This window comes from Sminthopsis crassicaudata, chromosome 1, assembly GCF_048593235.1.
Source record: "Sminthopsis crassicaudata isolate SCR6 chromosome 1, ASM4859323v1, whole genome shotgun sequence".
Classification (NCBI taxonomy): Eukaryota; Metazoa; Chordata; class Mammalia; order Dasyuromorphia; family Dasyuridae; genus Sminthopsis; species Sminthopsis crassicaudata.
Genome location: NC_133617.1, coordinates 717980581 through 717994455, shown reverse-complemented (window position 1 = coordinate 717994455; position 13875 = coordinate 717980581). Strand labels below are relative to the sequence as shown.

Genomic DNA, 13875 nt, shown 5'->3' with positions numbered 1-13875 from the left:
TATTAGCAGAGCCATCTGACCATTCTCTAATGTAAAAGCTCAATTTTTCACATTAAAAGTTTTAAGGCCCATTCAAATATTGCTGTGGACTATGAGATACTACTATAGCACATTTGTTTTGTGTGATATTATTTCAAATATGCAACTCAGTAGAGTAGCTTAAGATTTTAAAATACTTGAATGTGTTCCTAAAAGAAAGCCCTAATCCTTTAATCACTTGATTAAAGTTTTGTAAAATAGAATTTTTCAATAATGTCATGGCTGACTTTTAAATTTATACTTAGACAATGTCTTAAGTGTAAAATTTATTAAAATTAAAATATGGACACCAGAGTCCTGTATTGTGATAATCTTCCTGAATCATAAGATTTTTTCCAGTATTCAAAAGAAGCTTAATGATAAAAGATTTAAGCAGCTAATTAATTAACTGCATATAAAAAATAGACCTACCTTGTAAAATCTGATAAAGTTTGATATGAGACAATACTAAGCCTGAATTTACATGCTTCTCAGTTCTTCCAATATTCCACGGAAGTAGATGCTTCAACTTTCTATGTCTTTTTGTTCTGGGACCTCTTGGGCAAAATGACTAAATTAACTTATTGGTTCCAATGCTCCAAATCTTAGGGAATAGAATGCTTACTTACATTCTTATATAGTGGGTTGTAGTAGAAATATGTTCAAATTTTAAAACTGTAATAAGGAACTTTGGAATCATGATAAAATGATGCTACTTGATACATCGAACTTTAGTATTTTATAATATTTTGTATTTTGCGTGTTGCATTTGAATATCTTGTAATATTGCTTACACTGTCAGATAAATATGGTATCATAGTTATTAGTGAGATTTAGTGAACTGAAATATGATTCTAGATTGGCTTATGGTATACCAAAATAAACAAGATAGGTAAATAGTTGGTGGAGCATATTATATGTTAAGAAAGGATTTTAGGGGGCAGCTAGGTGGCGCAGTGGATAGAGCACCAACCTTGAATTCTGGAGGACCTAGGTTCAAATCTGGTCTCAGACACTTAACACTTCCTAGCTGTGTGACCCTGGGCAAGTCACTTAACCCCAGCCTTAAAGGGGGGGGAGGATTTTAATGTGAGAAAATTAATTAAAGTATGTTTTAAAGCATTTAGTTTTGGTTCAATGAAGGAAGAAAAAAGTGATTTTGTAATTATAGTACTGGCAGCCTGACTGGGCCAAAAGAGGAAATGGATGAAAAATTTGGGAAACAGATCACAAAGAAATGTGACATGATGACAGAAATGTTAAGGGGTTTTAATTATCTGAATATCATTTAGAGTTCTCTGTCAAATTAGAGTAGGTTATAACTTATTAAATGTATTCTTCAAAATATAGGAGAATTAAATTCTGAAACTAACATGTAAGTACTGGTTTCTGGTTTTTAAATTGTTGGGGATGGTGGGGAACTAACTGATCAGTCTTTTCTACAGTTTGCTTAAAAAAGGAGAAGAAATCTGAGTAGAGTCTGACATGAGTTTATTAATTCTGAAATAAATCAAAGTCAACTTTGGAAGGAAGAGATTATGATTAATTGGTATAAACACATCATATCTGAGTGCATAATGCTTAATAAGAAGAGTCACAGAAAATGGTTTTATGCTTTCAGAAGAAAAGGGATTGGGGAAAATTATATGAAGAATGAGGCTGATCATATAGCAACAGATGCCATTGGCAATCTGATCAAGAAAACCCACTTCTTTCTGCTTGTTTTGCCCTTCATGACCTAATTTTCCATAAAGGGGCAACAACATTTGTTAAGCTGGATATTTAGAAGATCTCATCATGGGGACTGAGAGTAAGGCTTAGCTCAAGCTAATAAAAAGTAAATAACTCAAGAGGAGGAGTGCAAAAAGATTACTGGGATTATTTAGAGGGAGGGGTAGGTAATATTACATTTGATATTAACAATGTTAAGGTTAATTTCCCTGTCAAGTTCAAGCAAGTTTCGAAAAGTTTATGTGAAGAACACAGACTCTTATAAGATAAAACTAGGAATATTTGCTAAAAAAAATGTTCTTAACTTACAAAGATGACACCATTCCAATAAAAGATTAAAATAGGAGTTATAGGAAGGAACTGATATAGCTTTATAGGGAATTCACTGATTAATTCAGACTTTAAATATAAATATTCATAAGAAGATAGGAAAGCATTTTATCATTCTGCAAAAATGGCATCAGGAGTGTTAAATTTCAAAATGAACTAATTCTGTCAAGACAACCAAAAAACCAAAAAAAACTTATTTTGGTGGGACTTTCAATATATTTTTTTTAATTTCATTAAATATTTCCCAATTATATGTAAAAATGTTTTAAGAATAATTCTCTTTTAAAAAAAATTAGTTTCAAGGGGCAGCTAGGTGGCCCTGAAGAACCAGGAGGACCTGAGTTCAAATGTGGTCTCAGACACTTAACATTTAACTGTGTGACCTGGGGCAAGTCACTTAACCTCAATTGCCTCAGCACCTCCCCCCCCCCAAAAAAAAGAAAGAGTTGCAAATTCTCTCTTGCACTCATGCTTTATCCCCATCTTGAGAAGAGAAGTACTTTGATATTATTTATTCCGTTATACATGTGAAGTTGTGAAAGATATTTCCATGGAATCCAGGTTGCAAAAGAAAACAGAAACAGAAAAGTAAAAAAAAAAAAAAAAAAAAAAAAGAAAGTTAAGGAAATAATGTACTATAATCTGCATTTAGATGTATCCAGAAAAAAACAAAACAAAACAAAACAAAAACAAACAAACAAAAAACTAAGGAGACTGGATGTAAATAAATAAACACATGCTAACATTCTGGTTTTTTATTTCCCTTAGTTTTTCCTTTTTGTTATGATTTTTCTCTTCCAACAAGATTCATAAAGCAATATGTGTTAAAAATAAATAAATTAATTAATAGTAAATTTTAAAAGAAATAAGGGCAGCCAGATGGGTCAGTGGATAGAGCACCAAGCCTAAAGTCAGGAGGACCTGAGTTCAAATATGCCTTCAGACACTAACACTTCATAGTTGTGTGACACCGGGCAAGTCACTTAACCCCCACTGCCTCAGCAAAAATAAATAAATAAAAATAAACTTATATCAGAGCAAAAGGGAAAAACATGGAAGAAATAAAAACCAGAAACAAAAAGTAAACAGAGCATGTGTTGATTTACATCTAATCTTCTTAGCTCTTTTTCTGGATGTATATGGCATTTACTATCCAAAGTCTATTGGGATTGCCTTTGATCACTGAATCACTGAGAAGAACCAAACTTTTCATAGTTGATCTTTGCACATTCTTGCTGTAATTATGTACAATGTTTTCCTAACTCTGCTTGTTTCACTCAGCATCAGATCAGTAAATCTTTCCCGGGGTTTCTATAATCAGTTTGTTCATTTTTTATAGAACAATAATATTCCATTATTGTTCTAACCATTATTCCTAGTTTTGCCTTCTGAGCTCATGCAGGGGAAAAAAATTTAAGTCTCACTTTTATTTCACAACTCTACCACTAATACATTGGTGTCCCAGTTTTCCCTCATCCCCTCCAACATTTATCATTATCATATCCTGCCATTTAGCCAATTTGAGAGTTGTGATTCGGTATCTCAGAGTTGTTTTAATTTGCATTTCTCTAATCAATAGTGATTTAAAGCAATTTTCATATAACTATAAATGGCTTTAACTTCATCATCTAAAAATTGTCTGCTCATATTCTTTGACCATTTATCAATTGGGAATGTCATGCATTCTTATAAATATGACACAGTTCTTTATATATTTTAGAAATGAGATCTTTAGAAAAAATATTGGCTGTAAAGATGTTTTCCCTGCTTTGTACTTCCCTTTTAATCTTGTTTCTGTTGGTTTTATTTGTGCAAAAACTTTTTAATTTGATGTAATACAAGTTGTCCATTTTGCCTTTCATAATGTTCTCCAGTTCTTCTTTGCTCATAAATTCCTCCCTTTACTAAGTATCTGATAGGTAAATTATTCCTTGTTCTCCTAATTTGTTTATAGTATCATCCTTTATGCACAAATTATATACCCATCTTGATCTTATTTTGGTATGAGGTGTTAGATGTAGCTCTATGCCAAGTTTCTGACATATTATTTTCCATTTTTCCCAGCAATAATGAGTTCTTATTTTAGAAGCTGAAGTTTAGGAGTTTATCAAATAATAGATTGCTATAGGTCTTGCTTATTGTGTTATGGTGATTTAGCAGTACCTAAAACTCTTTTATAAAGCTTCTGTCATTAAAACCATTTGGTACTGGATAAGAAATAGAGTGGTGGATCAATAGAACTTGGATTAAACTTGGATACAAAAAAAACATTCACATATCATTTATGGGGATTCATTCCTAGAGAACAGGGCTTTGTTGTACTGTAAACCCAATATAAATAAGTGGTATATTGTAACTATCAAAAACCACATGCAATTTTAGGTTATGTTTCTTTCCTCATCAGTCTTTAATGAGTATTTTATCCATTTCTTGCTGCAATATTTTATAAAGACACAAATAAGTTAAAAAATATTCAGAGATATATTTTATAAGAACTAGTGGAGAAAAAAGGTGTTTAGCAAAGAGACATAAGTACTCAGAAGATTGAACTATTTTCAGGTATTTGAAAAACTCATATAAAAGTGAGACTTAATTTTTTTTTCCCCTGCATGAGCTCAGAAGGAAAAACTAGGAATAATGGTTAGAACAATAATGGTTACAACTTCAACATTCTTTTAGAGGACAATAAAACAAAACAAAACGAAAGAAATTCCAAAAACAAGACAAAACAAATAAACCAAAAAAATGAGGGAGGAGGAGTAGAACTTGCTTAATCAGAGCTGCCTTGAAATGAAACGGGCTACATTGAAAAATTAAGTTTCCTTTCCCTGGAATTCTTCAAGTGGAGGCAAAATATTTTTTTAATGTGTTATATGATATATTCTTTCTGTTATTATTTGAACTAGATGGCCACTGTGTTCTTTTTGAACTTTGAATTTCTGTAATTTTTGTGATGGTTTATTTTTCTTTGTTAAAAAGAAAAATTATTTTGATAGTAGTAGGTGGGGTGAGATGAATTGAGGTTTGGGAAGTAATTTTTTTTAAGGAAATATATAAAATTCTTACAGCATCAATAAAACATTTTTTTCTGTTGAAATAATTTATAAAAATTAAATTTAATTAAAATTATTTTTAAATATTAAAAATATATTCCTATATTCTTTAGAAAAAAAAGAGCAACTTTCTTCTAAAATGTTGAGTGTTATAAGATAAAAAAGATGTGAATTTAAGTTGATGGGGAGGAATTTCCTTGATTGGCTGTCATATAACAGTGTATACAAGGCCAAGCAAAGCTTGCTGCCTGAACTTGAAAAGGCCTTACACTGTACACATGGCATACACCCTGCAAAGAAGAGCCTGAAAGAGTCCTTGAATTGAGACAAAAACATGATTCATTGGGCCCAGCTGGTACACTGATTAGAGAAATGTCAGCAAATTCCCTCAACCTCTAGAGAAGAAGGGGAAAAGAATGAAAAAATAGTGAAAGGGAGGTATCAAGCTTCTTAAGAAGAAATTTCCTAATAAATGTATAGGCTCTTAAGACTAATAAGAATAATAGCAATCTGTTGTGAACTTTGGCCTTTTTGCTCAGAAGATAGAAATGTAGTTATCCCCTGGAAAGATTCCATCAGGCAAGGGAATATATTGGATGAACTTTCACATGCCTTGTTGACCCTAAGAGTTGAAATAGGATTCCATAATCAAATCTTAATGATTGCTTTCATGTAATATTTATATGTTGGCATTTGCCCTGGGATTCATCTTACTGGTTCTGGTGTCAAGCTGCTTATTTATTGTTCATGGTGGTAACTGGATGGCCAGCAGAGCAGCTTTAAACCCATTTAGCTATGTTAAAGCTTGCCTTCCTGGTAAGGACTCAGTGAATATACAAAGTACTGTAAATGCTTTTACTTCAGAAAGCATTTCCATTTCACATGTTCATTTTTCTCTGGAAAAACCTAGGGATTTGCAGGTCAGTATTTACATTTTCTTTTTCTTCATTCATATAAGGGATTTGGGAGTCTTTGTAATGTACTCCTGCCATCCTCAACAATTCCCTTCTTAATTTAACCAGAGTTCTATTGTAAATTGAACACTAGCTATTTAAAATCAATCAAAACTAAAGTTTATATTGGTAACTTCTGGAGAGTACTCAGCCAAACTCTCTCAACATTCCCCTCAAAAAAACTTTAAAGTAGAGCTTTAAATCAAATGCTGGGATGGCAGAGTCAACAAAAGATATGAATGAGAAATCACTGACATGGAGGAAGAGACTTACCCAGAAATTCTGTTAATGAAACACCATTTAGCTCTAGAAATAATAACTACTTTGGGAGCTCTCAAGCCACAGTAACTGGTGGAAAGATATTACCAGCTATCCCTGTGCTAGCTAACACTAGATATAGGAGCAGATGCTATTGGGCAACCCCATTGCCTTTATCTAATACCTAATCAGAGTTCAAAGGCAGAAAGGAGGATTTTCAGCAATAGGGGATGGAAACCCTGAAGGACAGTCACATTTACAGCTATAAGAGATGAGTCATTTATTGTTTCCCAAGGAGTATGGGACATACCTGAGAAAGAACAGGAGTACAGATTAACAGATTAGTGACCACACCTGTCCCCAGATAATACCCCCTAGGAAGCACCAAAAAGTAGCTCAGAGAACAGCAGTGAAGAAAGTTTGAAACTTGAAACAATGTTCTTCTCCAACTAGAAACAGAGCCTAACACAAACATAAAGTTCCAAATCAAGAAATAGGGTGGGAAAAAACCCTCAAACAACAAAGTGACCATGAAAGACAAAACAAAACTATCCAAGTACTGTGGTGACACAGAAAATGGATATACAAATTCAGAGAAAAACAGCTAAAGGCAAAGCTTTAAAGAAAAGATATGAATTGGATACACAAGCCTAACAAGAAATTCTAGAAGACCTGAAAAATGATTTTTCAAACTAAGAAAAAAAAAAAGAGTGGTAGAGGAAAAATTAGTAAAGAAATGGAAGCAAAATGAAGTAAATTATGTTAAGACCATTGACAACTTGGTAAAGAGATTAAAAAAAATATTGAAGAAAATAACACTTTGAAAAGCAGACTCCTCCAAATGGAAAAAAAAAAAAAAAAAGAAGTACAGAAGCTTATTGAAGAAAATAATTCTTCAAAAATTGGGCAAATGAAAGTTAAGACTTCATAAGGCATCAAGAAATAATAAAGCAGTCAAAAGCAATGAAAAATAGAAGAAATTATGAAGTATCTCACTGGAAAAAAAAAAACTAAACTGAGAAATAGTGTGAGGGGAAATAGTTTAACAATTCTTGGTTTACTAGAAAGCAATGATCAAAGATGCCTTTAGGCATCATCTTTCAGGAAATTATCCAGGTAAACTATATTGACATCCTATAACCAGAAGGTAAGGTAATCATTAGAATAATTTACCAATCACCATAGAATCCCAGGCAGGGTCACAGAAGATTTAGCAGCTACCACTTTTAAGGAGTGAAGGGCTTGGAAAATGACATTCAGGAATGTGAAAGACCTATGATTAGAATAAGGAAACTGAGAAAAATTTTTCAAGAAAAAAATGGATTTTTAATGAAATAGAGAATTTATAAGCACTCCTGATAAATAGACAGAACAGAATAGAAAATTTTACTTTCAAATTCAAGGTTCAAGAGAAATAAAAAGCTATACATTAAAGAGAAATCACAAGGCGATCAATAAAGTTAAAATGTTTATTTTTCTATGTAAAAAGATGGAATATGTATTTTCTAAGAACTTTATCATTATTAGGGCACTTGCTACATAGATAGGGTGCAGAAATGAGTTAAGGATAAGGAAGGAAGATGCTCTGTTGTTATTTATATTTCATTCTCAAAGAGGACCATGACATCAAGTTGGTGATGTCATGGCATATAAATGAATTGGATTTAAGTGCAGGAGAGCTTTGTACTAACCTTACTTTCTCCTCCAGAACCATTTGAGTCTAGTGGCAAGATATAGATCCAGATGACTGAAGATGGCTTTGGATGTAGTGGGAGACTTTGACCTTTTAAAACTGAGCTTTTTAACAGGTTTCAGTTTGACTGAAGCCACAGCCAATCAGTGATTAAGGTTAAATAAGAAATGAGGCAGACAATGGCCTCTTTTACCTAGGATATTAAATATATATATATATATATATATCATTCTGAGTCCTTTAGGGTTTCTGGCCAAAATAGAAACAATTGATATTTACAATCACTCTAAGCCCATCAGAGTTCAAATAATAAGCATGTGGGGCTTGTCCTGGGACCTATTGTTGGTCAATCAATGAGAGGCATAATGATTTGAGTTTAAGACCTAGTCTTTAAGAAATCTAGCTTTAAAATCCAAGTTATCTTGGAGGTTTCAGTGATTAAAATTTATATAACCATACCTCAGGTAAAAGTATGTGGGCAGAATTAAGGGAAAGGAAGGGTAAGGAAAAGAAATGAAGAAGAGAGAAGGGAAGGGGCAATGTTATGTTACACAACTGGCTACTCTTTGAAGAAGACTGCTGCATCATGGAGAAAGTAGTTGGAAAATGAGATAAAAGAAAAGGGATATGATAAAGGAAAGCATAAAAAGAATTAGTTAGGATTAAACAGAAGGAAATAGGTGGAATACTCTAAGAAAAAGTTGGTTGATTTTTAGGAAAAAAAAAATTAAAGACTTACATTAAATAATGAAGTATTTAAGGAACAACCGTAACAATTAAAGTTATTCTTAGTTTTATATTCAAATTAGCTGCAAGGAATCCATAAGGGAAGATGCTATCTACCTCCAGAGAGGGGGGAAAAAAAAACAAAAAAATTTGGCTAAGTGACCCAATGGATTATAGTGAAGGTTCTGTAGTTAGGAAGATTCCTCTTCTGATACTACTAGCTGTGAAATACTGTTTATGTCACATAACCCTCTTTGCCTCTGTTTCCTTATCTATAAAATGACTTGGAGCAAGTAATGGTGAACTATTATACTATCTTTGACAAGAACACCTCAACTGGCATTATGAAATGAGTCAAACACAGCTGAAAAAAGTCTGCACAGTGACAACTGAAGAGAGAATTATGAGAACACTGTACATAGTAACAGCAGTAATGATTTAACTACTCTTAAGACAAAGATCCATGAAACTTCTGAAGTATACATAATTAAAAAAAAAAAGTTAAACACCTTCAAATAGAGAATAATTGTACATGTAAGCATATTAAAATAACTATTTTAATTATTTTATCTTATATTTCTTAAGCTTATATATTCTTATATTCACACAGCTAGTGTGAAAACATGTTTTGTATGATCTTACATGTATAATCAATATCAAATGGTTTGCCTTCTTAGGAAGAGGGGTTAAAAGGAGAGAGAGAATTTGCAACTTAATAAAAAAAATATTTACATGTAATTAAAAATAAATCAGATAAAGTAATTTAAAAATAAAATCAATACCTTATGAACTCAGACATATTAATAATAATAATAACAATATTAACAATATTGTGATAGTTCTATTGAATAGAGGTAAAATCTTTCAAGAGAAAAATGTATTTTTAATGAAATGGAGAATTTTAAAGCATTCCTGATAAAAAATAACTGAAAAAGAAATTTCCGTCTTTTGCCAGAGAGGGAATTGACTGACTAGGCAAGTTGTTGTTCACAGTGTTTACATCACTATGTTTTACTTAGGTGTTTATTTATCTATTTATTTATTTATTTATTTATTTATTTATTTATTTATTTTTATTACCCGAGAGAGTTCAATTTGAATTGGGTGGGGTAGAGAGAGATTATCTTCACAGTGATTTGAAAGAAAAAGATATCAACTGACTTCTTTGTAATCTATTTGTTGTCATTTAAAAATCAATTAAAATATATTATTGCTATGTATAGGAGATTCTTAGAGATATAATTGGTGAGTAGGTAGATAGGTGGGGAGCAAAAAAGGAGGTTGATAAGAAAAGGAAGAAATAGGGAAGGAAGAAAGGAAAGGAGGAAAGAAGAAAGATATATGATAAATAGTAGAAATAACACATTTATTAAAAAAATTACTATACAGCAAGAGTTGTATTAAGTATAGGGAATATAAACAGAAAGCAAGAGAAACTCTGCATTCAAGGAGCTTCTGTTTTGATGGAGGAAGACAGAACCTACAAGAAGTTAAAAAACATTGGGGTTGATGGTAGGAAACTGCCTCTGAAAATAGAGAAGTGATAACAGTATTGGAATAAGGCAGATTTGAAGCAGAGATGGAAGAGACTGGTTACTTATCGATAAAAGGATGAATGAAAATTTTATATTTTATTTATATGAGTGAAAATTTTATATTTTCTTCAGGTATACCTAAATTTCCAAAAGAAAAAATTGAACCTCTGGAAGTTGAAGAGGGGAATTCAATAGTCCTCCACTGCAATCCCCCCAAAGGCATCCCTCCACTTCATATATACTGGATGAATATTGGTGAGTAATGCTTACTTCTACTGAAAAGGTAAGAATCCAATTTTCATGAAGTTATTTTTATGTTGGTCTGGATTTGTGATTTCATTACTGGAAGGCGAAATCACAAAGGAAACTATACATATCTCTGTGGATCAGTACCTGCTCTGCAGATTTAGTTCTAGGGCATAGCCTGGAGTGCTTTAAAATGAATTAATTTGCCCAGTCTCACAGGAAGGTTATAAACTAGAGACATATTTCACACCAGGTCAGTTTGATTCTCTGGCATGTTCTTCTTCTACTGTTATATTGCCTCTCATGCTAATGTTAGAAAAGGAGAAAGGGAAAAGGAAAAGGAGAAGGAGAAGAGAGAGAGGGAGAAGAAGAGGGAGAGGGAAAGGGAAAAGGAAAGGGAAAGGGAAAAGGAAAGAGATATTCAATCAGCTTAAGCAAAGTGACACAGAGAGAGAAACAGAGATAGGTGCTGAAAAAAGACAGAGAGACTGATTCGGAGAGAGCAACATAAAAAGAAATGGACCATGGGCTCTGAATCCATGAAGTCCTGCTTCTGATATATAATGACTGTGTGAGCCTAAGCAGTTCACTTAATGTTCTGTCTAGTCAACTCTAAAAGATTTAAAGTTTCAAATGGAAATATAGCTGTATTGGCAGCATGTGATCTTAGAAAATCAGAAATTAACATTATCCATGATAAAGTTTTTATTATTTTCATTAAACTTTCCCCAATTGCATTTATTTTGTTCTGGTTGTATCCAGAAGTTGGGTGGAAGTTTTGGAGTCTTACAGGCCCCAGGTTTTATATCTGTGCCTGATACCAATGAAATTATGAATCTAGTCCCTAATATAATACACATAAATAGATGTTTGTATCTGTGCACAGTTTGCTTAGTTTCTCAATGCCCCAGGTGATTGTCCAAGACTATGAATTATGAAGTCCTTCATGATCTTCCTCTATAGTGTAACATTTCTCTCCCTATGATTCCTTAATCCCAGGGAAATAAAGATTCTAGTTCACTTATATATGTACAGTAGAAGGGGGAAAGAATAGTAACTGGATCTGAGATTTCATTGTTATAATTAACTACTGGATGAGGACATTTTCTATACCTGCAGTATTGGAAGGAGACATAGTACTACATGCGCATTATACATAAAAGACAAGATTTATTGATCTTAAGGATAGTTCTCTATTTATACTGTTTCCATATCTCCTCAATTCCAACCTGGGTCCTTCAATATATATATGTATATATATACACACACACATAGGTGGAGAGAAAGGGAGATGCTGTCTATTTAATCTTGTGGATAGAATCCCTAATTACTTTTCTTATGTCTCTGTTTTGTTTATATCTTTATGTATACATTTCTTCTTTCATGACTTTTTTTTTTTACAATCTCTTTGACAATAAAGACATTCCTTTTAGTATTTGTATTTCCAGAGATTACCACAATAGCTGGCACATAATTCCTGATAAATGCTTATTGTAGCTTTTAGTTGATTAGTAGGGAATAAATCAGGGATAAACCTTGGTGAGACATATACCCATTGGCTGGACAGTTAATATTGGTAAGACTAACCTTTATAATTCAGTCTGACATAAATGAGAAACATAATATCAGAAATATATACTATTTTGGAGGGGAACATTAAAATTATGACCAGTTATCATGGTGATCTTAGTGTCTTCAGGGTTACAGATTATTATAGCACAGAAACAGATGGTGATAATAAAACCATGGCCTATATAAATAGAGAAACATACAAAATTGGATTTAAAAAATTAACAATTACATCTATAGAGAACATGGGAAAGGTGGTTATGGTTAAATCTCTAGTAAAGAATAATATCAAAATATTCTATCTGTATATTTGTGACAGCATATGAATCTGTCATGAAAACAAATTATGTTAAATTTAATTAATTTCATTCAACCAACTCAACCCAGTTTACTAGCTGCATATGTATGGAGCCTATGCCTGAGCCTTTGTTTTAAAAGCATAATTATAGAAACACAATCTATACACTTATACTCTCCAGTCAGCAAAGATTATAGGCAAAGAAGATTTCTGTATGTTATATCACATTTGATTTGAAAAAATAAATAAATAAATAAATAAATAAATAAATAAATAAATAAATAAATAAATATAAATAAATAAATAAATGAATGAATAAAACAAAACATTTGTTTTAGAAATTGATTTTCTAGGAATTTCCAAGAATTTTTAGGAATTATTTTCCAAACTACATTCTAAACTCTATCTTTAACTTATATTTTTAATAAAATATCATTAATGGAATTGGTTAAGTGAGTATCTGTCATTCTGATTATTATGATTGGGCTCTAATGGAATCTTGATGAGAAAAAAAAAGCTATACTTTATCTCTTCTTCACAAAAGCAATACAACAAATTAAATTTAATTTAGTTAAATTCAATTCAATGATCATTTATTAAGTATCTAATCACAGCCAGGCAGTGCTAGAAGCTGAAAATACAGTGATAAAATCGAGTCATTCTTAAAGCTGGGAAAAGGTAACAGAAACTGAGGAATGAAAAAGGAATAGAAAAAGAGTGAGGCTGAATGAAGAGACCTTATCAGAACTGAACATTTTGGTATTTGTTAAGGCAGAAAGGATAGGAATATTAAATATAGGTTTTAATCACCAATTTGGGAATTGTTCTTTCCAGATTTGCAACACATCCCACAGGATGAAAGAGTATACATGAGCCAGAAGGGAGATCTATACTTTGCAAATGTGGAAGAAAATGACAGTCGGAGTGATTATTGTTGCTTTGCGGCTTTTCCAAGATTGCGAACTATTGTACAAAAGATGCCAATGAAACTGACAGTGAACAGTTGTAAGTCTACTTAGTTTGCATTTTCATTTTGAATGACATTTGATGTAAATATATTCCACTTATAATATCATTTTGTTTGACGTAGATGAATGTTGGTTGATGTTCCTCTCCATTCTCTGCTCAATTCTAGAAACATCTTCCGGATTAAAAAAGTATCTACAGCTGCAGGGTCTGAATTTTTCTTATACTCAGGAAAAAAAAATCTTGAAACAATGGTATTTGCTTGTAGAAATACAAAATGGAATGTTTTTCAGTAGGCAAGATATATGATGATATTTCAAGAATTTCTAATGCTTTTCTACTCACTAATCAAGTTCTAATATTGGTTAGAAAGTTATAAAAATGGCAAGAATTAGAGAAGAATAATTGCATTAGCCCTCTCCAAAAATATAGCTTCTCCCTTTTATTACATGCTTTTTTTTTTTCTTTGCTAAACATGGTAATATGAACTATCAAAAAT

The 13875-nt window shown here is 32.0% G+C and overlaps 1 protein-coding gene across 20 annotated transcripts in view; it reads left to right on the top strand.

The window, feature by feature from the left end:
• The window catches only part of CHL1 (cell adhesion molecule L1 like), a 273073-nt gene that overhangs the window by 184943 nt on the left and 74255 nt on the right, over window positions 1-13875 (top strand). For all 20 annotated transcript variants that reach the window (XM_074284088.1, XM_074284083.1, XM_074284087.1 and 17 more), the window contains 2 exons: window positions 10430-10552; window positions 13245-13415. In XM_074284088.1, the coding sequence (XP_074140189.1) occupies window positions 10430-10552; window positions 13245-13415 (294 nt within the window). The remainder of the gene's footprint in view (window positions 1-10429; window positions 10553-13244; window positions 13416-13875) is intronic.